Below are 26,610 nucleotides of genomic sequence, written 5' to 3' on the forward strand. Positions count from 1 at the left end.
TGGTCTCAGAAAACCAAATACAAGCCTCGTGGTGACTCTGTCTCTCTGAGTATCTCTATCCCTCCGTGTATCTGCGTGTACAATACACTCAAAGACAATTAGAATGTCCAGATCAAACAACTGTTGCAAAAGTGCTGTCATCGTTCAGGCAGACAGGGAATCAGAGCGACGACACCCTGACCTGGTTACAGACTTAGTCACTGATTCACTTTCACAGACAATGTAGATGCAAGGGTCTGGTGTAACACTTAATAGCTGAGGCTGTCAGGTCAGAAGACCGTGACTTGAACCTGGCTCTGACAGTTATCTGGCCATCTGACTTCTGGCTGGTTCCTTCACCCCAGAGCCTCAGTTTTCCCATCTGTAAGATGGGGATGATAGAAATGCTCTTCCTCGTAAAGATTACTCATAAAGCTTAAATGAGACAATGGAACGTGAGGTAAATGAAAATGTTTGGTAGAGAGCCTGGTACATACTACTTGTTGAAGAAATATCAGCTATTTTTCCTATTATTTTTTTGTGACATAGCCTAAAAAAAATCGTGCAAGGCAACAAGTGCTAATACATTAAATATCTGATATAGGTTAGTAAAAGAAAAAGTCATTCACTTTATCCATAATCTACATGAGTGAATCAAAACTCAACTATCTCTTATCTACATTGTGATTTTAATTATTTTCAGGTACCTATGTTTTGGCCATTATATGTCATAAATATAATATAAATATATATATATATACTGCCATCTTTTAGCTTCAACTTCAGTCTTTATGATTTGACAGTCTGTTGGAAATTAGGGTCAGAATGTTTTTCCCTTTTAACAGGTGAATGGATTAAAACTGCAAAAAAATTAATTAAAAATAGGCAGTTATACTAATTACATTTCTTTCAAGATGTTTTCACCTTTAAGAAACAGTACTGGAAACTCTGTTGTTATGAAGTAAATGAATGCTCCCCTTTTGCATATATTGGGATTCAATTACTTATTTAAAATGTGGAAATTACCTACCACTCGGTATCTGGGTATCAAGTGGAAAAGAAACTCACTTAAAACGAAATTTTTATATAGCAAAAGAATTTAAATAAAGTTGTCAACTCAGCTCACGCAAAGCAAAACAGTTCTACAGATCAAGGAGTACTTCCTCTGCATCTATAAATAAAGAGTTTCGCAGCTTTGTTAAAATTACCAGAATATGAAAAAGAAACATCTTTTCTTTGGTCTCATCACATGTAGGGGGAGAAAACGCCCACAGATGGAAAAATACAGGGAAAATCTCATTAACGACAAAACAAGTCCTCAGCTCTAACGTGAGAAGGCTGGATATACTCGCCTCTAAGGCTTGGTCCACGTCTTAAGGTTTTTCTTCTATTCAGCGCTGTCCAGGCTTAAAGGGTATATACAACAAAGCAACTGACATGAACACTGACTTCTCCCTAAGTTACTCAGATTGCCTACAAGAGGCTAGAGAAAAGAAAGATGGAGGGATTCGGCAGAAAAAGGCAGTCACCCAAATGTCTCTTTTATTTTTCTTTGCTTTGTATGATTACATACTTCAAGCATTGTTATAACAAAGTAAAATCACTGAAAAATAATCTTTTGCTGGGAATTCTTTGAAAAATGTTTTGCTCTCTTTTAAATCTTATTTATAAAGGTTTCCAGATGCTTATCCTCACAGATTAAACACAGCATGATGTAGACACTTACAAAAATATTCACTGCTATGAAGCCAAGAAGAAACTACTTTGAGATCTAACTGCCTATCACCTCAAGAATCAGGGTCCAGGGGATTTTCTGTTGCTATGAAAGGTGTGACCCTCTGAAGCCATTTGGAAACAACCTAGGTTCTCAGCAGCAGCACAGTAGGGCGGCAGAGCACCTCAGATGCTTGGCATTCCAAACCTCAAACAGGTTCTTTCTCATTATGCGAGTCCATAATGAAAGGATGTGGGTAGAGAATAGAATGTAAACTGGAAGCTGACTTCTGAATTTATTAGCCAGCAGTACTGGGCTAAAACAGTCATTCTAACTTCAAGAGACAGCTCCAAAGTGGTTCTCAAGAGAAAGGACAGGGTATTTTTCAAATATTTGTTCAGTGTGAATGGACTGGGCTTGCCCAAAATGACTTTTTCCGCTGGCATGTGATCTTTTAGAGGGAAGGCAGCCTGAGTCACTGGCTACATCAAAGGTAGAGTCCAGTGAATGGATTACTGCAGGCTGTGTGAGCAAAAGCCAGATACCTGCATTCATCCACCCGCTGCTGGGGTTTCAGCCCTCCTTTTAATTACATTAAAGCAGCTGGTACCACTGGTTACTGGGGTCTCCAGATTACCTTGATTGCTCGGTCATTATCTCTAATCAGCTGCTTCTTCTCATCTTCGAACTTCTGTACAGCGTCCTGGAGCTGCCTTTCTGCAGCGAGCCGCTGCTGGCTGCTCTCCTCTTTCAGAGAGGAGATGGTCGTCTGAAGCTCTGCTATGATCTAAAATGAAAACAGCATGCTGTAGCTTCAAATTCTTCAGTGAGAGGCCTCTATTTTATATGTATTTATGCTTCACGAAAGAATGGATTTGGCAAAACTCTAGTCCACAAACTAAATATTTTCAATTAATGTATCACATACACTAACGCATGAAATTCCACACAATAAAAGACTATAATAAAACTGTGAATGGTGAACAACTGCTGAACCAAATATACTTGGAAGCCGTTCCCACTATAACATTCCACAATGTTTACTCATCAGAGGAAAGAACATCTGTGATCTCAAAAATATGAAATGTGTCAGAATTTTTTTACTGAGAAATCATACTTGTTAGAGTGAAAAAAAGCTATTTTGCCTTTCATAATACTTTGAACTCTAATAACCAAAGAAAATCATGAACAGAGTTCACGGTTCATAGTTACCTAATTCTACACAATGATTTTTGAGTGTTTACTAACGCTTGTGTACTGTGCTAACCACTTCGGTTCCTGTGTCAGTTACTACTGTGTGACAAGCACCGTCATTGCCCTTCTTTTATAAATGGAGAGCTCAGGCAGAGCAAGGGCTCAACCTGTGACACTGCTGAAGATGCCATGCGACCAGGAGACAGGCAGGATTTGAACCCTGCAGACAGGCCGACTGCTGTACTAGTTGGTTCCTCTTAACTAGCTACTACTTTGTCTTCCTTTTAAACAAGGTTTTGGTATTGAAGAGAGGTTTATTATGATATAGTTGCAAATAGATTGCTTTCTTCCTGATATATATATCCATGAAAGTTTATTTTTGGTTCAAATGACTCATTTCAGAGGCTCCCGTAGTATTCTCTACATTTGAGAATCGGGTCTCTCCATGACTTGGTTCCCTCCATGGTCTCAAAGTAAATAGGATGAGGGACCTTTTCTTTAATAGGTTTACTGAGAGCAATGCTCTTCCTTTGGTTTGGATGTATCCATTTCCTTTCAAATTCAATAGTGATGACCTTTCAAAAGCAGGAAATGGTTGTTTCTTCTAATAAAAGAAGCAACCTTCGGCCTGGGTTAGAACTGTACTACGCTGTTGGGTCTATAGGAGAAGGGCTGGCTGGTGAGAAACACTGGACCAGTTAGTACTATATTTTCCTTGAAGCTCAGTTTTTCAACTATGATTTGATGACAAAACTAGATTACAGTATCATAAGGCAGCAAATAGAAAGTATCTGGAGTCTTCCAGATGCCAAGTGCTATAGAAACATTAGTTGTCACTACTGACATAAGTAGCATATTTACCCAAAAAAGGAACATTTAAGCTTTGAGAAGTGAGCAAACTCACTGTAACAAAGGTTAACACTTAGAATTTGTAAATAATCAAATATAAAACAAGTGTGAAATAAATGACAAAATATATTAATATTTTAAAATGCAAACTTGAACCTTCTGCAATGAGAAGAGGGGTTCATTTACTGAGGATGAAGACGGTTTCATCCATTTTCTGAATTGTGATTAAGTGTTTCCACTCTGGCCGCAATTCAGTTAATTCTCATAGCACTTCTATGAAACAGGGAAGGTTAAATTCTTAGAGTAAATGTCAAAAACTGAGGCGCAGAATAATCAGCTCACTCACAGTCACAGAGCAAAAGAGGAGCTGGAGATAAGAAACAGCCAGATTTCCTTGGTCCAGCATCAAACTTAAGAGTGATGTTTTATAAGAACATGGGGCCAAATAGTAAAAATAACTCTTTCAATGACTATTGCAGTGTTTCAAGTGGAGTAAACTGAAACGTGGTAGAAGTGTTGAGTTTAATTCTGTAATGTGTTCAGTGTGTGTGTGTGTGTGTGTGTGTGTGTGCGCTCGCGTGTGTTTAGTTCCGTCACGCAATTTTATCACGTGTAGGTTCGTATACCACCACCACGATTACACAGTGCATTTTTACGGTACAAAGTAATTTCGCGTCTTTAAAAATTAGTAAGATTTAGATTCGCTTCTAACTGACCAAGACTGAAGGTAAAAAAATATTTGGGGGCTCTTCAATTGACCACCAGGACATAAGACATGGATCTCTTCTTTTCAGAAGATTTATGACAGCGTACATCAAAAATAAATAAATGCAGGTTTTGGAAGGAATGATGGGTGAAGACCAGGATGTTCTGAGGAGAACATGCTTGCTTTTGTGTAGAAAATGAAACCTTAACATTCTTTGCGGGAATAGTGAAATTCCTTTGGGGAAATAATGAGATTATCTTTGGCAAGTTATATTTTAAAACTTACGAAGATGATATAGGGAGTGTCAAAACACTTCAGGTGAAATACATCATATAGATAAATGAATTGATAGGCTGATAGACATGATGGATTGAGAGAGGTGGCTGAAATATGGATAATTTTGGACGCAGATTTGAGGTTTACTTTAAGATTGAGAAATAATCACACTAACTAGATGAATTAGGTCTCGGCTGTAGACCTAGAATATAAGACAACAGACTATTCTCTCCTTAGCTCAGGGCACACAACTGGAACTCGACAGATATTTCAGTATTGGAACTATAATCATAGTAAATAAGAAAAAACAATTCCCTGGCAAATTATATTGAGATAATTTAGTCTTTTCATAGAGTAATAATGTAAAAAGTTTCTGAGAAAAAGAAAAACTGACCTGTACAATCATAATCAAACACCACCGGTTTGACTGAATCATATGAAAAATCATAAGACAAAATGCTACCACTCAACTAAATGTCTATCCTGTATTAGCTTCAGAGAAAGAAGTGGATAAGAACATTTCCATATGGATATTAAAAATTAATATTTGGGGAAGCAAAAGGAAAGTTATTTGGGGCTAATACCATAAGCAACCTAACCAATGAAAGCTGTAATATTTCATCATATTGTTAAGCAATTTCTACTTTGCATAAATGTCAGCGATCTTATTAGGTCTTAAAAATAACAGGATTCTAAATAGAGGTTAAGATTTCATTTTTAACTCTCTTGTTTTTTAGATCATAGTAGCGTTTGAGATTTTCATAAAACTCTTCTTTAAAATACACCGGACAAGGCACACGTGGCAAGGTTTGGCAAACGTCGGAGATGCCTGGAAAATAAGTGGAAGAGGGCCCCCGTGAAGAGTGTCAGGGAGGGGGGCATATGGGCACAGGGCAGGGGCCCAGGCTCTAATCTGCGCCGGTGGGAACCTGGGGGCCACGCGGGGGGACATGGGTCCCTCGGCGATAGGCAGGCTCTGCTAGCATTTCTCCGCAGCTACCTACATTCCTGCAAAAATGGCAATAGTTTTCTTTGAAAAATGGCCACGAGGTAAGTCAGATGAGAGGGGAAAACCACATGAAAGATGAAAAGGCAAGGTTAACATGTACTATTAAGATAAAAAAGAACAAATATGCGATTCTGATGGAAATTATACTTGGGAGTGTTCTCAGAGATGGTGCCACCGTCGCCATCAGGGTGAACACTGAGCGTCCCAGGAGGGGTGCCGTCCTGGGCCTGTGAGCATTCAGAGTGCATGGTCTACTAGGTCCTAGAGCTTGATAAAATCTTAAAGGTTAAGTGACTTCCTTTCAGGGAGTAAAATATTTTCCAAATTTAACCTGATGCTTCCCTAGGTACCAGTGTATTCGTTACTACTGCATTCATCTTATTACTTTTTTCGAGAGAGGGATTTAAAAAAATCTGATCAACAGTTAAGCAGCTTTGCTTCTGGCACTCTCCTCAGCTGAGATATGAGTTAGAGATTCCGGCAGAGACTATCACTGGAAAACAGCAAAAGTCCATCCACAGTTCTGTTGTACAATGTTTATTTTCAAATAATCTGTTTCTCTGAACTGACTTTATTATAGACAAGTGTTTCTCCAATGCCAGTTCACAGATATAAACATATACACATATTTATATGCATATAAATATTTATATTATTTAGAGGTGGGCAAACAAAACGTAACGTACAGTCATCCCACCTCTTAGGAGAAGGATGGGCTATCTTTTATTATGTCATTCTATCTTCTCCACGATTTTCCTTTTTGGTGCCCTTTCATTTATGAGTGACGGCCACAGCATGCGACAGTCGTCACCAGCTGATGTCTGCTCCCTGCCTCCTGCACGTCCTTTACACGGGGAAATAGCCATCAACCCCTTGCCGCTCCAAATTTTGGAGGGAGATTCGATCAGTCCTTGAACACCCAGAAATAAATTTAAAATACATAACTTCTTGCTCCTTCCATACATTTTTCATTCTTCGCCGCCCCTTTCCTTTCTCCACTGAGATTTCATAGGCTCCTGTAAGAACTAACAGCTGTTAAATGCTTTGCCGTGCCCTAGGCCCTGTACTAAGCACTTTTCTGGCATTGTGTTTACTTAATACTTAAAACTGTCCTATGAGGTAAGTATACTACTCCCCCATTTTACATGTGAGGAAACTGGACTCCAGAGAGAGCAGGTAACTCGCTCAAGGTCACGTAAGTGGTGGGGCTGGTATTCGGAATCAGGTCTGTGGACTCCAAAGCTTAGGCTTTCTTCCCCACAACTTACACTTCACTTGCTTTAATATGGACTAATCAGGCTTCTTCACACCTTCCTTTAGGTAAAACTTAAATCCTCTCAGTGTTTAAGCATTTCTGTCAGCTATTTTGTATCTCACTTTTGGTCTACCTCCGCCATTTAACATAAAGCAAAATAAGCAGGATGTTAAGGGTATGCCAGCTGGGGTTTTTTCACGTTTTAGTTTAGCTTTTGGAGTAATAAGATTTTTTTTTGATTATAAGAATCTTTCTCGGGCTTCCCTGGTGGCGCAGTGGTTGCGAGTCCGCCTGCCGATGCAGGGGACGCGGGTTCGTGCCCCGGTCCGGGAGGATCCCACGTGCCGCGGAGCGGCTGGGCCCGTGAGCCGTGGCCGCTGCGCCTGCGCGTCCGGAGCCTGTGCTCCGCAACGGGAGAGGCCGCGACAGTGAGAGGCCCGTGTACCGCAAAAAAAAAAAAAAAAAAATTATCTTTCTCAGTGGATTAAAAAGGATATTTCCCCATGTTATTTCCTGGAATAATGGCCATCGAGACATCACCGTCATCTTTTACATAAACACGTTCGTCATCACTTAGACAAAGACTTTTTGCTTTCCTAATGGGATGTGAATTATATAATATATGCACATTTTAGACATAACTGTAGAATCTAAGAAATTTCATAATTATCGGCAGAGTTTTGCCATATTAAAAACGTGAGGGGTTGGGCCAGACTGGTGGAGTCAGGTTAAGACCTTCGAAGACAGGTGGGGTCCTGGCTTAGTCACTTGCTAACCTGCATGACCTCACCTCTCTGCGTCTCAGTTTTCTCAAACGGAAAAATGGGGCCAGTAATAGTTTCTAATCCCAGAGTTCCTGTGAATGAAGACTGAACGAATCAATACGATTAGTGCCCCATAAAATTCTTAATTTCATTATCGTTTTGTTGTAGCGTTGCCAGCACTGCCGCTGAGTACATACATTTCCGCTGACTGCCACATCTCACTATACATGGCAAAAATACTAAGAAAAGTTGATTTAAAAATCATCAGATATGATGTCCACAAAGTGAAATGGCTTAATCTATCCATCTGTAAGACGAAAATCAGCATTTTATTTATTCCACAATGACTCACACAACTAAGGACCGTTTGGAATTCCCTAGCTGATGCCAGAGGACATCATTATAACAACTTGTGCAGAAGAAGGGCCCCAAGCACCGTAAGTCAAGTCGAGACAAGTGTTCAGTACTTGGCCTCCGCTACAGCTACTATAGCAACAACATCCGGCAAGATGTGAATGTGGCGCCTTGTAATTCGTCTTTTTCCCAAAAGGAGTCAACAGTTGAGCTGCTAATTTAACCCAGTATATTTGCCATTTTGAATCTTGCTGTTAAGCAGTCTTTAGATGTGGCAAAATGGAATACTGCAAAAAAAGCACAGATGGTATCAAACCGCTTACATCACAAACGTAGGTGTGTATCTGCAGCCCTTGTGAAATATATTTCAGCCTGGACTTGTTCAAGTACACAGGCTGGCTTTACAATATCTGAGTGTGTGTGTGCGTGTGTGTGTGTGTATCGGTTCAAATGGTTCAATATGCCTGATTTTAAAAAGTTAAGACTGAAATATTAATAGCATCCGCATACTCATCAAAAATACGATACTAATCCATAAAAAACTGAAAAGAATCACATTTAGCCCTGAAGTACAAATGCTTTTATGGTAGGTTTCTTTCTTGTTTGTTTTGGTTTTGCTCTTTTTTTCTTTAAAGCTCTTACCTGTGAGGATTTGGCAAGCTTCTGAGTGTATTCTTTCTCAATCTGCTTCAGCCTGCTGTTGGCCTGCAAGACACATGCAATGAACACACACACAGTGAGCTGTGAGGCTGGTATCTCTCGCACACGCCTATCACCAGGCAGCTGGGACGGCTGCCAGCTGCACCGCCCTTCTGGGGCAGCCAGAAAACCACAGGGCCTGCCTTTGATCTAACGCCAAACTATTCATCACTTAAAAAGCAAAAAGCAAAAGAGAAAAAAAAAAAGATCTCTCCTGCCAATTATTAGACAAACACAGACTTCTGTGGAAAGAGAAAGGGAGAAGGAGAGACAGAAATAGACCCAGCAAACGTGTGTGAAGTCGGGGAAGAGAGGAAACAGAGGAGAAGGAAGAGGAAACGAGGGGAGATGGAATCGGAGGTGGGGGGGAAGACGGTAAATTTAACACCCTTTCCCTTAGTTTAAAGGGAAGAGAGCTAGACGCTCCTGGTGGAGGCTGATAGGAGATTTTAGACTCACCGAGCCGAGGTCTGAGCCCTACTCTGCCTGACACACAAGAGCTCTTTTTTTGAAGTGACAGATACATCTAAATCAAACAATTTCTATGCCCTGGAAGTAGGGTGGCCTTCCCAGAAGAAGTCCACATTACTTAGAACTCCATGATCTCCTTTGCCACCCGAGTTCCCGTCCTTTGTGTGTGACCTGCTTTCCCTCTCCCTGGAAGTCTCAGGACCTTCACTTCACCCTCGGTGTTCGGAAATGTCACGGTGACCTGCCCCAGCTGGGCCTTTTTTCTCATCCATTGTGCAGGCACTGAGCAGGCCCTTTCAGTCTGCGCTCGTGTCCTGCGTTTCTAGCAAAGGCTCTGGTCATTTCTCTCTTAATTTCCTCTCTTTTTCGCCCTGGTCTCTTTCTCTCTCGTCTCTCTGTCTGCCTGTCTCTGCAGCTCTGAGTACTGGACCTCACAGGTTTAGCATCTTTTTCTTATTGTTTCTATTTTCCATTACTTGGTCTTTTTGATCTGTTGCAGCAATTCTTGACTTTAAATGTTAAACTTTGTATTGGATTTTAAAGACCCCGGCGGTCCTGTTGGTGGTTTCCAAGAGTTTCGTTGTTGTCCTCTGAGCACACCGTCGCCCCTCATTTTTAACAGAGGAGGAAGCTGTGCCACAGGAGGTCAAGAGAGTTGCTCAGCGTCGCACCGACCAAGTGGCGGAGCCGGGACCCGACCCCCCACGTCACAGCACAAGCGCTTCACCGGCTACAACACACGGCACGCGGTGCCCCGGGGATCCCAGTTCTCCTGAGGCCATCGGCTTCATACACACCTATACAACGTCTACACCTACACACACACATTTAAGTTCTCTTTCTGTTCTGTAGAGTGTCTGTATTTTTCTTAGTGCCTTTTATTTCTTTGCTGTACCAGCCTGTTTTGGTCTCTGTTTTTCACTTTAGAAACTGTCCTCAATTTTTGGTGATCTTTGGTGTTCTTTCTTGTTTAAAGTGTGGCCCTCTAAAGCAGGCAGGCTTGGGGACAGATGGAGTCATCACAGGGCATCGCTAAGGCTCCTGGACCCTCTCACACCCGGTATCTGGCTGATCAGCCTCCTTGGACCGTTTTGCCCGGAGCTGTGCCCCCCGGTTTGCCGCCTGGAGGCATACATCGGGCTGCCAGGGTGTTCAGAAGGGCGCCTACATGTTCAGGATACCCCTTCTTGTACAACCCCGTTTTTATTTTAACCCTGAGCTATACCTGGGTCCCCTCTCTCATTCCGTCTCTCCAGGGAGCAAACCAGGGGTGGACATGGAATAAATTCAAAGGCTGAAGCCCTAATACCAATGTGATGGTATTTGGGGTGAGGCTTCAGGAGGTGACGAGGTTGAGGGGGGTGGAGCCCTCATGAATGGGATTAGGGCCTTTATAAGAAGAGGACAGGGCTTCCCTGGTGGCGCAGTGGTTGAGAATCCGCCTGCCGATGCAGGGGACGCGGGTTCGAGCCCCGGTCCGGGAGGATCCCACGTGCCGCGGAGCGGCTGGGCCCGTGAGCCGTGGCCGCTGCGCCTGTGCGTCCGGAGCCTGTGCTCCGCGACGGGAGAGGCCACGACGGTGAGAGGCCCGCGTACCACAAATAAAAAAAGGTAAGAAGAGGACAGTGAGCTAGTTCTTTCTGCCGTTTGAGGCTACAGTGAGAGGATGGCCATGTGCAGCCTGGCAGAGGGCTCTTACTAGAACTGGACCACAGCAGCACCCTGGCCTCCGACTTCCAGCTTCCAGAACGATTGGAAATACATTTCTGTTCCTGATAAGCCACCCAGTTTGTGGTGTTCTGCAATAGAACCCAGGCTAAGACAACAGCCGTGTGATTTATGAACTTAAGTGCACAAGCAGCTCTCTAGAGTTCATCCCATAAATCTCTTTGCATCTGTAATGGCGCTGAATACACAGGGTAGTTTTGTTTTTCCCCGACTACAGAGGGCTTGTGACTCTTGCTGTTTTCTCTAGTAAGTCACCAGGCTCCATTCTAGCTCTATGACTAATAGAGCCACTCTCTCTGCTGCAGAAGGGAGGCCACACTGGGCCCCGTGAGGGTTATTTGTCTTGCTTCACATCCTGCCAATACTTTTTAATCAAAAAATGCTGTTGACAAAGTACTTGTTGCTTATTTAATAAATACTTGTAGAGCTCTTCCCCGGTGGCATACACTATTCTAAAGGCTTTACAAATACTTACTAGAAAATATGAAAATTATAGTGTCATAAAGGTTGTTTCTTTTCCCCAACAACATTGCAGTCAGAGAGGCTGGTTAGTGTACGACGTCCTGTGACGCAGATGCAGCTACTCCTCAAGAGTCTGAGGCTACTCGGCCCCAGAACCCCACGCCCTCAGATAGAGTCTTTTACAATTAACCACCCAGTTCATGTATCCATTCCAGGTAACCAGGACTAGAGCAGCAGACAAAACAGACAAAACTCTCTCCCTACCTTTATGGAACTTCTAACCTAGAGAGCTAACATGTAACTTATGAAAGTGATAATATTTTAGATGGTGCAAATGCTATGAAGAAGGATAAAGCAAGAAAGTGAGATGAGAAGTGAGGAATGGTGGGGGTAGTTTACAAGTTAAAACACATATTAGTTAGGGAAAGCCTCAGCGAGAGGGTGGTACATGAGCAGAGACCTGCAGGAGACGAGGGAGCCATGGTGGACGCGAGAGAAGAGCGGTCCAGGCAGAGGGAGAGCCAGTGCAAAGGCCCCGAGGCAGAGGCATATGCACAGCGTGTTCAAGGCACAGGGAGGATCCGTGAGCAGCATCTCCCTTGGGCGAGATGCGAGAGAACGAGGGGCCAGATCCTTCACGGTGTCATGAGCAGCTGTAAGGAACGTGCGTTTTAATATGAGAGAAGTGGAGAGTCAAGGAGGCGTTTTCAGTACAGGAGTGACATGGTTTCACGTGAGTATTCATACGATCACTCTAGCTCTTGTTTCGGGCAAGAATCAGGCAGAAAAGCCAGTTGGGAATCTACTGCAAATAATGCAGACTGTGACAGAAAAGGTGGTGAGAAGTGCTCAGATTCTGAGAAAGATTTCAAAGTAGAACCAACTGGAAATGCTGCAAGATAAAGAGATGAATCAAGGATGACTTTAAGATTTTTGTCCTAAGCAACTAGAAGAATGGGGTTGTCATTAACTTACATCAAAAAAAAACTACACGTGGAACAGATTTGGGGGAAAGATCAAGAGATTGGTTTTGGACACACGGAGTTTGGAGATGCCTACTGGACACCTCGTGTTGAGGTGAACGTTTGAATATGTTCAAATGTTCTGGAGTCCAGAGGAGAGGTCGAGGTTAGAAGTATAAATTCAAGTGTCACTAGTACATAAACAGCAGGTAGAACTATGCTAGTGGATGAGATCTCAAGGCACTGAGTGTGTATCCAAAACAGAAGTCTAAGAATCCTGAGCCCTGGGCCTGCCGATGTCAGGAGGCTGGAGATGGGGAGGAAAGTAAACGGAAGTAATGGCCAGAGAGAGAAGGAATCAGGAGAGTAGGGGATCCTGAAGCCAAGGGAAGAGAGTGTTTCCAGGACTAGTCAACTGTGTCGGGGTCTGCGGGGAGTCATGAGACACGAGCGTGTGGAGGACGGTGGTGGCCTGGACGTGAGCGACTCCGGTACTGCGCCGAGGAGGAAAGCTGGGTCGGAGGGAGCTCAGGGCAGGAGGGGGAGCCGGGGAAGGCGAGGCAAGTCGTCCACAGTTTTGTTACCAAGAAAAAGGAGAGAAATGGGCTGGAAGGTGCAGGGGGAGTGAGTAAAGAAAGGGCTGATGCCTGTTTTCTTTTTTACAAGACGAGAGAGCAGCATGTGTGTAAGATGATGGGAAAGATCTGGCTGTAGAGAAGGAAAAACCAAACGATGCCAGAGATCTACCGGCGGCATGTCCTGGAGTGAAGGAGAAGGGGTGAGCTCTAGGGCACAAGGGGACAGGGTGGCCTCTGCTGGGAGTGCAGGTCAATCATCCCTGGTACAGTGGTGGGAACTTGTGATCACTTCCAACTTCTCCGTGGAGTAGGAGGAAAGATTCCTCAGCGAAGCATGAGGATGGCAGAAGAGGTTGTTGGGAGATTTGAGGTGTGAGGAGAGGGTGTGAATAGCCATGTAAGGAGTGGGAAAGGGAAGAGGCTGAGGAATCCAGTATGAGCCCCAGGACTCCAGGAGGTATTAGGGCCCACCTGACATTACCAATGTGAGTTTAAAGTGAGGCCAATGGGTGAGATCTGAACACCTCTAGAACTCGCCATAGCAACATGGAGCAGAATCACCACTTTGGAGAATGAGAATAAGTGAAGAAATAAAATTAACTTATCAACCTTCAAGGTTTTTACTATTTACGTGAACCTAAATCACAGTTCTCTGGATTTCTGAACTCCTCTTAGGTGAATCTAAAAAGCTCCAGTTTAGCATGGTTGAAACTGTATCGCTCAGTTATCGTGCAAACTGTCTCTAAAACGGTTTGGAATCATTTTATTCTCGGGGTGGCACTCACTGTCCATTTTATTTCCATACAGAAAATTAGGTTAGGCTTATAGCTCTTCTCATCCAAATCTTATTTTTACAGCTATCATGACTACTTAGAAATACAACTTTCAAACAATCATCTGTAGCATGACCTGAACAGATGAGAGGAAAATCATCATCTTGAAATGAGAAAGTGGTTTTGTCTTCTTATCTCCGCTCTTTCTCTCTGCCCGGACTTGGGCTTGGCCTGCCCTCCCCTCCCCCAAGCGCTCAGTCCCCTCTGCTGTCCTCGGGTCACTCTTCTCTGCTAAGGAGCTCAGTGTGTTTGTTTCTCTATGTAATTGCCATCAAAATCTTGGCTTTAAAAACCCTATGGGAAAGGAGCAAACCAAACAATTTTCACAAAGGTGTCGATGGTTGTTAATCATCTTAATTGCTACTGTTTCTCTGCAGATCTTAATTCAAAAAAAGTCTCTCCTTCCTTTTTTTTTCTTTTTTTTTTCCTATCGTTAATGGTGAAACTTCAGGCATTCATGATTTCAAGGAAGGTGATTTGGAGAGAAGAAAATTAGGAGGCTCCTCTAGAATACTTATACTTAAGGCAGGCCCAGATCTTATAAAGAGAAATTTCTTTAAAATATAATAGCATACATTTCTGAATTAAATATTTGTTTTTAGGATTAAAAAGAAAGATGCTTCCCAGATTCTTGAAACATAGCATAAAGCTCAGTGCACTGTGCAGTATTTCCTGTTCAAAAGCTTTGCAGGCATTCATCTGAAGCTTCTTCAAACACTGTAAATACAGTTATGGCCAGCTGGTGCCAGATTTTAATATATAACTGTATACTACCCTGTCAACAAAAATATTCAGAGAATTCATAACAAATATTTATATTTAATTTAATATATTTACAGAACTTTCAAACTTGAAGATCACTGTATTTTACCTTAAAATAAAAGTATAAATTTAGAATCATAAACAAAATTCATGATTTCCATTTGGGCCATGATAGAGTAACTGGGACCATACTTAATCTGCTGTAGTAAACAGCCAGAAAACTGGACAAGACACAGGAAACGCAGCTTTAGGATGCTGGGAAACAAGAAGCACAGGATTGTGACCCTGTGAAGGGAAGGGAAACAAATGCGACAAGCCCTACAATCACCCCTGCTTCCGTCGCAGGGCACATTCTGGGCCTGAACACAGGGAAAGGGAATCGAAGCACAGCATTAGCAGTATTGTGAGTAGAGGAAACACAGACTGGAGTTTGGGAATCTGAGGAAGCTGGAATTTGTGGGTACCCAGTACTGGACAGGAGGAAACTATGTAGAGAAGGAGCTTCAGAATCTACCTGGTTTCCTCTTGAGTCTGTTGCTGATACTTTGGGTACGTAAAGGGTTAAGTTCTATAAGGCCAAGTAAAAAGTGACTGGTGAGCTTTAAGATGAACAATTCCCAAAGCTCACACAAATCTGGGAGATAATTTGAGTTCCAACCAGCCAGAATGAAGAGTCATCACAAAACATCCAGAAAGGTCACACTTTAGTCATGGGGTTAAACTAGCCTTAGAGTAAAGACAACCTCAAGTCAGTTCTAACAAAGTTCAAAAACAAGCTTCAGATGGGTTGAACTGGTCATCTGCAAGTACTTAATTGCTTCCTAAACAAAGTCTAATATTTTTTAAAAGAAGTCAAGAAAACCCAGCTTCCAGCAATATACATTTTACAGTGTTGATCATCCAATAAAAGACAACTAAACATGAGAAGAAGCAGGAACATGTAAGCCATAAGCAGGAGAAAAATCAGTCAACAGAATTAGACCTTGAAATGATAGAGATGGTGGAATTAGTGGACAAAGATCTTAAACTACCTATTAAAAACAGACCCAAATATTTAAACAAAAAAATTGAACACAGTGAAGAGAGAAATCGAAGTACAAAAAAGAACTAAATAACCTAGAGCATAGTAATACACTATCTGAAAGGAAAATTTCACTCTTAGGATAAACAACAGATTTGGCATTATAGAAGAAAAGATCAGTGAATATGAAGAAAAAGCATTTTAAATATCCAAATGATTGTCAGAGAGACAAAAGACTGGATTTAATGAATCCCTGAGACTATATCACATCATCTAACATATGTGAAATTATATACCAGGAGAAGTTTTGGGAAAATATGTGAAGACATAATGGCTGAAAATTTTTCAATATGAAGAAAACTATAAAACCACAAGTTGAAGATCAATGAACAACAACAAAACATAAACACAAAGGAAATCACATCAGAAACATCATAATCAAATTGCAAGAACAGAAATAAAGTCTTAAAAGCAGCCAGGAAAAAAAAGATACATTAAAAAGATTAGAATAAGGATATTTCATCTGAAACTATGCTAGTCAGAAGATAACATAATGAATCTTTAAAGTGCTGAAAGCAAAAAAATCTGTCAATCTAGAATTGCATAATTAGTGAAAACATCCTTCAAAACTGAAGATGAAATACAGATATCTTCAAACAAAAATCTGAGAGAATTTGCTATTAGCAGACATGCACTATATAAAAGGTTAAAGGCAGTTGCTCAGGCAGATGGAAAATGATGCTAAATGTAAACCTGGATCAACACAAAGGGATAAAGAGCACTGGACATAGAAAATATGTGTGTCAATATAAATTATCTTTTTTCTCATTTAAAATTTCTTTTTAAGAAAATTTACTGTTAAAGCAAAAATAATAAAAGTATATTGTGGAGCTTACGATATAGGTAGAAACAGGTATAGGGAAATGGAAGTATAATGTTACTAAGATACTTACATTTTATGTAAACTGGTAAAATAGTATGTGAAGGCAGATGTAACAAAGTACATATAAAAAATGAAGAGGTATAGCTAATATGCCAATAGTAGAAATACAAATGGCAAAATAATAGATTGAAACCCAACAACATCAATAATCACATTAACTACTATAAATGGTTTAAAAACTCCATCTAAATGACAGAGATTGTCGGACTAGATTTAAAAGAAGGTGTAACTACATGGTAATTTCAAGATAAACACTTTAAATATTTTAAAATGTTAAAATTAAAAGGATGAAGAAAGATGTACCACACAAACAGCAATTACAAGAAAAGTAGAGTAGCATAGCTAATATCAAAGTAGATTTGAGAACAAAGGAGCTTAGCAGAAAATAAGAAGGATATTTCATAATGATAGAAGTTTTAATTCATAAATATAATATAAAAATCCTAATTGTTTGTACCTAATATCAAGAGCTTCAAAATACATAAGGCTAAGACTGACAGAACTGAAAGGAGAAATAGGCAAATCTACAAATTACAATTGAGGGTATTTCAACCCTCTTCTCTCAGGAACTGATAGAAAAAGTAGATAGAAAATTGGTGAGGATATAAATGATCTGAAAAAGACTGTCAAACAACTTGACATTAATTGAGAAAGACCATATTCTAGACCATACAACAAATTTCAATAATTTTATAAGGACTGAAATCATACAGGGTATATTCTCTGACCACAATGAAACTAAATTATAAATCCATAACAGAAATGTATCTGATGTCCCTAAAATGTTTGGAATAGAAACAATGTAATCTAATTTTTATGAGTCAAAGGAGAAATCACAAGGGAACTTAGAAAATATTTTGAAATTAATGAAAATGGAAGCATAGTATTTGTGGAATGGTAGTCAGTGCCTAGTGGAAACGTTTAGCTTTGAATTATTTTATTAGCAAATAAAGAAATTCTCAAATGAGTGATTAAAGCTTCCCCTGTTGAAGCTTGAAAAAGAATAGCAAATTAAAGAGAAAGTAAGCAGAAGAAAGAAAATACTAAAAATAAGAGTAAAAATTAAATAGAAAATAGAAAAACAAAAGAGAAAATCAATGAAACCAAAAGCTGGTTCTTTGAGAAGACATCAATAAAATCAATAAACCTCTAGACAGACTGATCAGAAACAGAAGAAAGAAGGTATAAATTACCAATATCAGGAATGAGAGAAAGGGGACATCACTTATCAGATCCTACAGACATTAACAGAGCAATAAGGAAATATTGTAAACATATCGTCAAGTTTTCTTCTAATTTAGACAAAAATGCATAAATCTCTTAAATGATACAAATCACCAAAAGTAACTCAAGAAGAAATAGAAAATTCAAAGGGTCCTATATCCCTATATGTGTTAAAACACACACACACACACACACACAAAACCCTACTTACCTATATTCAGGCCCACCTGGCTTTACTAGTGAACTCTATTAAACACCTAAGGAATAAATAATATCAACTCCACATAAACTCTTCCAGAAAATAGAAGGCATAAATTACACCATGACAACTGGTTAAAGGAGCAATGTTCCTTCACCAAAACATGGATTCTACCTCTTACCACAATCAAAAGACTTACACCAACAGTTCTCCCCAGTCTCCCTTCTTCTCACATCACCAATATTTTCTCCTACATCGACTTACCATGTGATTATAAATAGGCTAGTTTTTCACACACAAGCATCCACACCCCACAGTCCTCCCCCAATCCTGGTATATCCCTGTGATGGTTTCACATTTACTTGAAACACCTCCTCTGTGTTGGGCACAGGATGCTCACCATGTGACCCAGCAATTCCACTTCTGGGTGTACACCCGAAAAATCCAAAAACACTGATTCAAAAAGATACATGCACCTCAGTGTTCACAGCAGCACTTTACAATAGCCAAGATATGGCAGTAACCTAAGTGTCCATCGACAGATGAATTTGGATAAAAAAGATGTGGTACATATAGACAATGGAATATTACTCCGCCATAAAAATGAATAAAATAATGCCTTTTGAAGCAACATGGATGGACTTGGAGGGCATTATGCTAAGTGAAATAAGTCAGACAGAGAAAGACAAATACTGTAATGCTATCACTCATATGTGGAATATAAAAATACAACAAACTAGTGAATATAACAAAAAAGAAGCAGACTCACAGATGTAGAGAACAAACTAGTGGTTACCAGTGGGAAGGGGGCAAAGTAGGGGTAGGGGGTTAAGAGGTACAAACTATTATGTATAAAATAAGCTATAATGATATATTGTACAACACTGGGAATATAGTCAATATTTTATAATAACTATAAATGGAGTATAACCTTTAAAAATTGTGAACCACTAGTGTACAACCACTATTGTACACCTGTAACTCATAAAATATTGCACATCAACTATACTTCAATTAAAAAATAAAAAGATTTAATGAAGTTGGGGAGGAGACAGATATGTGAGTAAATAAAATACAGCATAAGCATCATGAGAGAGCTATGCACAGGGTGTTAAGAGGGAAAAACTACCTGAGATACCTCATATCAGAGAAGGCTTTTGTAAGGAGACAAATATTAAAGGATGATGATGGTGAAGACAATGATGATGGTGATGGTGATGTTGATGGTGATGATGATGGTGATGTTGATGATGGTGATGATGGTGATGATGACGTTGACGATGATGACGATGGTGATGATGATGGTGATGATGATGGTGATGGTGGTGGTGATGATGGTGATGGTGATGGTGATGGTGGTGATGATGATGGTGGTGGTGGTGATGGTGATGATGGTGATGATGATGGTGATGGTGGTGGTGATGATGATGGTGATGGTGATGGTGGTGATGGTGATGGTGGTGATGATGGTGGTGATGGTGGTGATGATGATGGTGATGGTAGTGATGATGATGGTGATGGTGGTGATGATGATGGTGATGATGGTGATGGTGATGATGATGGTGATGATGATGGTGATGGTGGTGATGGTGGTGGTGATGGTGATGATGATATGGTGATGGTGGTGATGATGGTGATGGTGGTGATGGTGATGGTGATGATGGTGATGGTGGTGGTGATGGTGGTGGTGATGATGATAGCAACAAGAAGATAACTAGTATTGATTTTGCTCCTATTCTACTGTTAAATGCCTTACCCAACAGATCTAACCCCTCAAAACCTCTGTGAGGTAAGCACGATTATTATCCTCATTTATAGACAAAGAAACTGAGATGAAAGGGTAAGAAAAACTTGCTCAAGGTTATCAGCTGGGAATGAATAGGAATCAACTAATTGAAAAAGAAAGAGAAGAAAATTGCAGGTGAAAGTGGTAACACGTAACGGGTAACACGTAAACGGGTCTCCAACAGGGTATATTTGAGGCACCATGCTTTCTTTTCTTCCTACTCAGCCATATTTCCTGAGAAGATAATCTCTACCCTCTGCCTCCATTTTCATTTAATCATTAATTAAGGAGTATATACTTGCTTAAAGTAGAAAAACAGACAGATATATATTTCCTATAATCTATCATCCAAAGTAACAATGTTGACATTTTAATGGTTTTTATGTGCTATATATTTGCATGTACCAGGATATTTCTGAAGTCTTCTTTCCCCCTACAATTTTCTTGCCATAATATCCAGCTCATCTTTATTAGGGAGTGGTCGATGATAAATCTTAACATAAGATGATGTTTTTTGTAAGGTTTTAACCTGAAGATTTTTTTTTTTTTGGTTTTAAAAAAATTTTAACTTTATATTGGAGTACAGTTGATTGCCAATGTTGTGTTAGTTTCAGGTGTACAGCAAAGTGATTCAGTTATACATATACACGTATCTATTCTTTTTCAGATTCTTTTCCCATATAGGTTATTACGGAATATTGAGTAGAGTTCCCTGTACTATATATCTTGTGCTACCATGCAGCACAAGATGATTTTCCTTTTTTAAATTGAAATACAGTTGACATACAATGCTTTGTTAGTTTCCGGTGCACCAAAGAATGATCTGACATCTGCATGCGTTAGGAAATGACCAGCATGATACGTCTAATAACCATCTGTCTCCATAGAGAGCTACTACACTATTATCGCTCCTTATGCCGTGTATACACTCCTGCAACTTATCTATCTGAGCCTTAAACTTGGTCTTCCTTCTCCTCCTCAGTCCTTCCCAGCTTGGCACTCGACTCTTCGTACCTCAGAGAAAGGCTGGCACAGCAGAGGCACAGAGAAAGCAAAGGGGGTGGCTTTCAGCTCTGGACGCTCCATCATCTGGGCCCGTGGGGCTCAGGGCATAAAAGTCTATCCGCCAGGGTGGGTTTCCCTCTGCCCGCTTCCCCCACCGCCTCTCCACCCCCAGACGACGAATGAAGCTCCAGGTTAGGAGAATGGTCTGAAGTGAAGGGGAAAACATCTATCCGAGTGTGTGTTCCCGCGCGGATGGGAGATGACCAGGATCGCAGGGCCCAGGCCTCACCGCACACGCCAGGCCTGACGGAGCCCGGGCTTGCACGCCTGCCTGGGTGAGCGGGAGAGATGACGCCTCAGTGACTGAGGACAAGCGTCCGTTTTCGCCGCACAGCCAAGTGGGGACTCAGAACAGACATTAAGATTATATCATAAAATATGGGCACACCTGGATTTATGGCCTCAGATTGGTCCCTTTTCAGGGACGCCTCCATTCAGGGTCGGGGTAGGACTCTGGTGGGCCCTGGCTCAGAGGCTGGCCTGCCACCCTGTCTTCTCTCCAGGGAGGGGATGCTTTTGCCGAGGCCGGGCCGCAGTCAGGCAGGTGAGGCTGGGTCTGCGCCCCCGCCGCCCATGCGGTGGGCGGGCCGGAGCCGAGGCCGTGTGTCCAAGCCTCACAAGGTCCGGACGCCCTCCGTCCCCCGAGGACCTGAAGGCACAGCCAGCTGGCTGGGGCCGAAGGAGGGACGGCCGGGCCTCCCCCGAGCGGACTGCAGCCCCGGCCCGCACGGCATGGCCGAGGGAACCGAGGGGGGCCGAGCCAGGCAAGCGCGACGCCGGGAGGCTGCCCCCCAGCAAAGCCGGCCACAGGGTCAGGGCAGCTCCGTTCGCCGCGCACGGGGCCAAGAGCTCTGGGCCGGCTTTGCCTCTGCTTTACAGGGCAAACGCTTTCCCATGTAAGTAATATTTCAAAACATACGTTCTAAAAGCTTAACGCTTGATTGTCTGAGTTGAGACTCAAAAACGTTGCCACAAGTGTAGGAAAGGACGTTCTGTCGCCGCGTCGCACGGAGTCGTCCGAACCGGTTTTAAACCTGTCATCTCACTTCGGCGAACGCAGTTTTGCAGCCACAGCCAAGGGGTGCCCACCCCTCACTCCTGACGGCCGGTCAGTCGCCGACCCACCCCGACAAACACAGCCGCGAGGCTCGGCCACGCAAGTCACCGCGACGTCAAGGCAGCGCCCTGCAAGCCCCCACGCCAGCCCGGAGCTCTCCCCGCGAGCCTCCTGGCAGCTCGGCGGTCTGCTGTGCTCAGAGACCGTGCCCGACCGGCAAAGCCGTCCCGTAAGATAATAAGCAATAAATTCAGCTTTCTCTTTTTATTTCAGACACCGAAAGGATACAGCGTGATTTATCGAACCATTCATTCCTCTATTACTGGATATTTAGATTGTTTCTCATTATAAGTAACACTTCCACCTAAGGTGTCCCCCTGGCAACATCAAAATCCAACATCTCTGCAATTCTGTACACTTTGGGGGTAGGAGCTGTGCTACCGTCGTTTATCCGCCCCCCTCCAAGGCCAAAGTCAAGTGCCTTTTAAAGAGCAGATGCTCAGTAACGGTTTGGTGATTGAAATTCTCCTCCTCATAGAGATTCTTAATCCACAGTCTGTGGACAGGCTTTACGGGTCCATGGACACCCCTAATATTTTATGCAAAGTTTTAGGTTTACTGTATTCTTCTGGAAGAGGATCTAAATATTTCAACAGGTTTTCAAAGGAGTACGTGACCCAGAGAAGACTGAACGCCTCTGTCCCTGCGGGCTCATTACCATGGAACCAATTCTGCCTCTCCGTGGGTTTAAACCACTGCTTTTCCTCTAGTTGGTTGCTCTCTGGCGTCTCCTCTGCTTTACCCAGTCCAGTTCTTTCCCAGTCTCACGCCGACAATGTTTTCCTGACGCGCCTCGCTGCCTCTGCTTCTAACCTACTCTGAACCCCTGCGGAAGAATCCTGCTACCGAAGTCTGACCCCGTGGCCCGGTCCTCAAGGCCCTCAGTGATGTGGGTCCTACGTCTATTTCCTGCTTCAACACCCCACGCACTAACTTTACCCTATTAGGGTAGCTTCTCAAAGACAGGAATCTTTGTCTGTTCTATTAACTGACATATCCCAAGACCGACACATAATACGACCCGTAACTGTTGAATGAGTGAATAAACATTTTCTAATATGGACAAATTGGGTTTTCCAGACTATTTTGCTGCTTTGTAGACTCCATCCCTCAACAAGCATAGCGTTCTTCTCTAATCCTACCAGTGTACACACACAGACCAATTCAGATGCTGACGCTGTCTTTGCTCACATCCTCTAGAATTGATTTGGTTTCCTTCCTTCCTGGTAATCTGCACGACTGGACTATAGTCTTTTGAAAATATGTCTTATCTTTCCTAATGGATTATGAACAGGGTTTGTGGCTCTGGCATTATTGCTATGCCCTTAGTAGTTTCCTGGAAAATATTGTTTAATGAGTTAATGAAAAAAAGAGTGTGTATGGTTTGAACTGGCAAACTTTTTGATAATTTTTGAAGAAAAAGATGGCTTTCTATTTCTTCATCTCCACTCAGCATGTGAAAGGTAAGGTAGAGGAGAGGCAAAGTGAGACGTTTCATGGGTATTTTTCAAATGTGGTTTTTACCACACGTTATTATCTCTTCTAAGAGGAGAGAAAAGACATCTTGGAGCAGAATGGAAACTGAGCATAAGTGTTTATGAGAGAAAGCATCCATACTATTTCTTGTCTTCATGAATGTAACTTATTTTACATGCCACAAACGTTTTAAGACATTTTAAGATAATTCAAATATTACAAGAAAGTTGATTATAAAAATAACTTTATAAAGATATAATTTAATATCAGTTCAAAGTATTACTTTTCTAACATTGCAGTTATAGTGATAACTTTTTCCAAACATCATATTAAATGACACAATTTTACTTAGTTAAAAACATGAAAGCTAAGTGAGAGATAATATGTAATTATGTCTTGCAGACTATTATGCTTGTTCAAACAGAATATCCATGTTTTTAAGGAACTATCTTCACTTTCACTTCTACAACCTTCAATTTTCAGACTGGACTAAAAACATCAATGTAGTTAATTTAAATTAATTAATTCAAATTACATTAAAAATAATATATTTAATTAAAAATTAATGTAATGTAAATTTTCTATTTGTTGTTCATTTAATGAAATCCTCACATTGCTTTGCCATTCATTGGACACAATGTTTATTGAACTGAATGTTGAAAAAGGTTTAATCCATCCATGAACGTGATCACACTATTTCTCCCAATCGTATGACAATCTCCAAGGTCAACTACTTAATTGAGGCTTAGTGGGGAGATGGTCATTTACAAGACTTCTGATGATCACATTTCTAATTCCAAAGTCCCTTTTTGAAACAACCAACTGAGACAGGAAATGAATGAACATTTGTCAAATCCATACTATGTGCCAGGTGAGAACACCCATATGAATAAGAGAAAGTCCCTGCTGTTGCATCCTAGAACATCTGATTCTTACTTTGAGTCAAAGTTAAGGTCTCAGTTTGATACAATCATTACAAGAAGGGGTACTGTAATTAAAGACTCCTTTTTCTTTTCCATCATTACGTACAAATCCTAACTAGAGAAAATGGTGAACCAGTCTAAATTGCAAAACATTCACCAATGTCGTATTCAGTGATTCTTCAATTTTAAGTCACTTCTAGAAAATTTATTGAGTCATTTTATATGGTTGCTTTACCCAGAACGATAATCTAATAAATAGGAACCTCAAGCGTTTTGGTTTTTGTCACTGCCTATTTTTTTGTAAGAATCCCATGGAGAAGCTACATCCGCTATTATAGAAGGAAGAAACTGGACAGTTTTGGAAAAGGGCTGTGATATCATTATCAATATCACTATTGATTATCTGCTCTGTAACTATTGGTGGATCCATTCTCAGAAAAAATGCCCATATTCCTGAATTTGGCCTTATTTCTGAATATGCCAAATTAGTATTGGTTACGTCTCTGTACAGACTTAGTAACTGTAGTCAGTACTGTGAACTAAAATAATGTGCATTTAATGACAGCTAAACCTAAAGAATATCATGGAGCAGCTGGTTTTCTGCCCTCGCTGTAACTCACGGGGGCCAATTTTCTCACCACTGCAACATATATCCTTACGTGGCCTTAACACCCATAAATGATCACGTAAGATTTACAAGAACTTCCTTCCCACTACTGAATAAGAAAGCAAACTGTGAAATAAGCTTATGGAAATAGTTAAAGAATTAAGATCTAATCATATTTCAAAAGCTCACCCTTAGAGAAGCTCTCTGAAGCAGAGGCCACAGAAACTGAAACTCATTTATTACTTGGGCAGAAATACAAACTTTAGGAGAATGAAGGAGAAAAAAAAAACACCTTACTTTGCTCTAGGGAAGAAGCAACTATTCTCTGATGTGCAAAAAAGAATTTATCATCAAAGACCAAATGTAAATGGGGCCAATTAACTTTTTTAAGATTTTCTACCTCCTATAATATTTTTATGTCTTTGCTACTGTTATGCTTTATACCAAAATCTAATGTTGCATGATTTTACAAATGTTAAAGGAAAATGACTACTGTATTTAACAAATTTCAACATACATAATTCATATTTTAAATATGCTCAATATATTTATATATGAGTGGCACATTTTTTGGTACAGTATTTTTGGGAAGCAGATAGAGGATGTATTTCAAACACGTGACTTCAGACAACAGAAAATGCTGGCGCTGTCCAATGATCAAATGATGTCAATTGAATTACTGGTCAAGTAACAAATTATTTCAAATAAGCTTTGAATCTAGGAGTTAAATGTCCTGATTTGGCATACTCATAAATCCCATTAATATTTTACTTATTTTGGAAATTTTTCTACTTTTTGGCTCACTTGTATACAAAGAAATGTAATGAATATTAATTGGGACGTTTATAAAATAATGTATTTATAGGAAGTTGCTATGTTAGGTTTGTTGGCAGTTCGATATAAAGCAGTAATCTCAATACTTAACAAAAGCTTTAGTTCCTTTCCTGGATAATTTGGATGTTCAAGAAGGTGCTGAAAGGACATTCTTGAGATTTAGTCATTAGACCTTCCTTATTAAAAAAGGCCTAGAGCTTATGTAGTTTTCTAGGGCCATCTATACTGAGAGGATTACCACACCAATTAATGGAAAAATAACATCCGAAACATTTGACAAGTATGATGCCCTGTCCCCCATTCCGTCTGCACACAGAAGCTCTTCAGCTAGTTTTGTTGCTGTGCAGGTGAATTTCCCATCAGCCAGACCCTCAGAGCTGCTGCAACCATATGTTCCATCAACCCAAGATGCTCGGATTGACTAGTCCAACAACTGTTGCCAAATGGCAAGTGGTGGAGCACGGTGGTTAAGAGCGCGAGGTTTGAAGTTAAACCAACCCGGGTGGGGCGACAACAGGCAAATTATCTGACTTTCTTGGGCATTATTTTATAATGTGCAGATAAGGTGGACAATAAAGATTAAACTGGACTGAGGTTTAGCCATGTAGAAACGGTGGACGTTCAAGACGGCAAGGGATCAGAGAGCGGTGAGTAAGCACTGGAAGGAGGATAACAGCCGTTCTCTGTGCAGGAGGGAGCGGGAAGAATAAAGGGCGAGGCAAGAGCCATCAGAAGGACAGCTTGACAGACGGAGATCCTGAAGACGAACTAGCTGAGTGGGGTTCGGGTCTAAGGCGCGGCTGCATGGTTTGATGGATAA

General features: G+C 41.1%; 1 protein-coding gene across 13 annotated transcripts in view; it reads right to left on the bottom strand.

Annotated features, from left to right (window-relative positions):
• The window catches only part of CEP112 (centrosomal protein 112), a 448,869-nt gene that overhangs the window by 135,981 nt on the left and 286,278 nt on the right, over nucleotides 1–26,610 (bottom strand). For all 13 annotated transcript variants that reach the window (XR_010838020.1, XM_067020489.1, XM_067020491.1 and 10 more), the window contains 2 exons: nucleotides 8,743–8,805; nucleotides 2,331–2,480 (listed from right to left, as the gene is read on the bottom strand). Coding sequence is in view for 12 of the 13 variants with exons in the window: in XM_067020489.1 (XP_066876590.1) it covers nucleotides 2,331–2,480; nucleotides 8,743–8,805 (213 nt within the window). In the remaining variant the exon portion in view is untranslated. The remainder of the gene's footprint in view (nucleotides 1–2,330; nucleotides 2,481–8,742; nucleotides 8,806–26,610) is intronic.

This window comes from Kogia breviceps, chromosome 19, assembly GCF_026419965.1.
Source record: "Kogia breviceps isolate mKogBre1 chromosome 19, mKogBre1 haplotype 1, whole genome shotgun sequence".
Lineage (NCBI taxonomy): Eukaryota > Metazoa > Chordata > Mammalia > Artiodactyla > Physeteridae > Kogia > Kogia breviceps.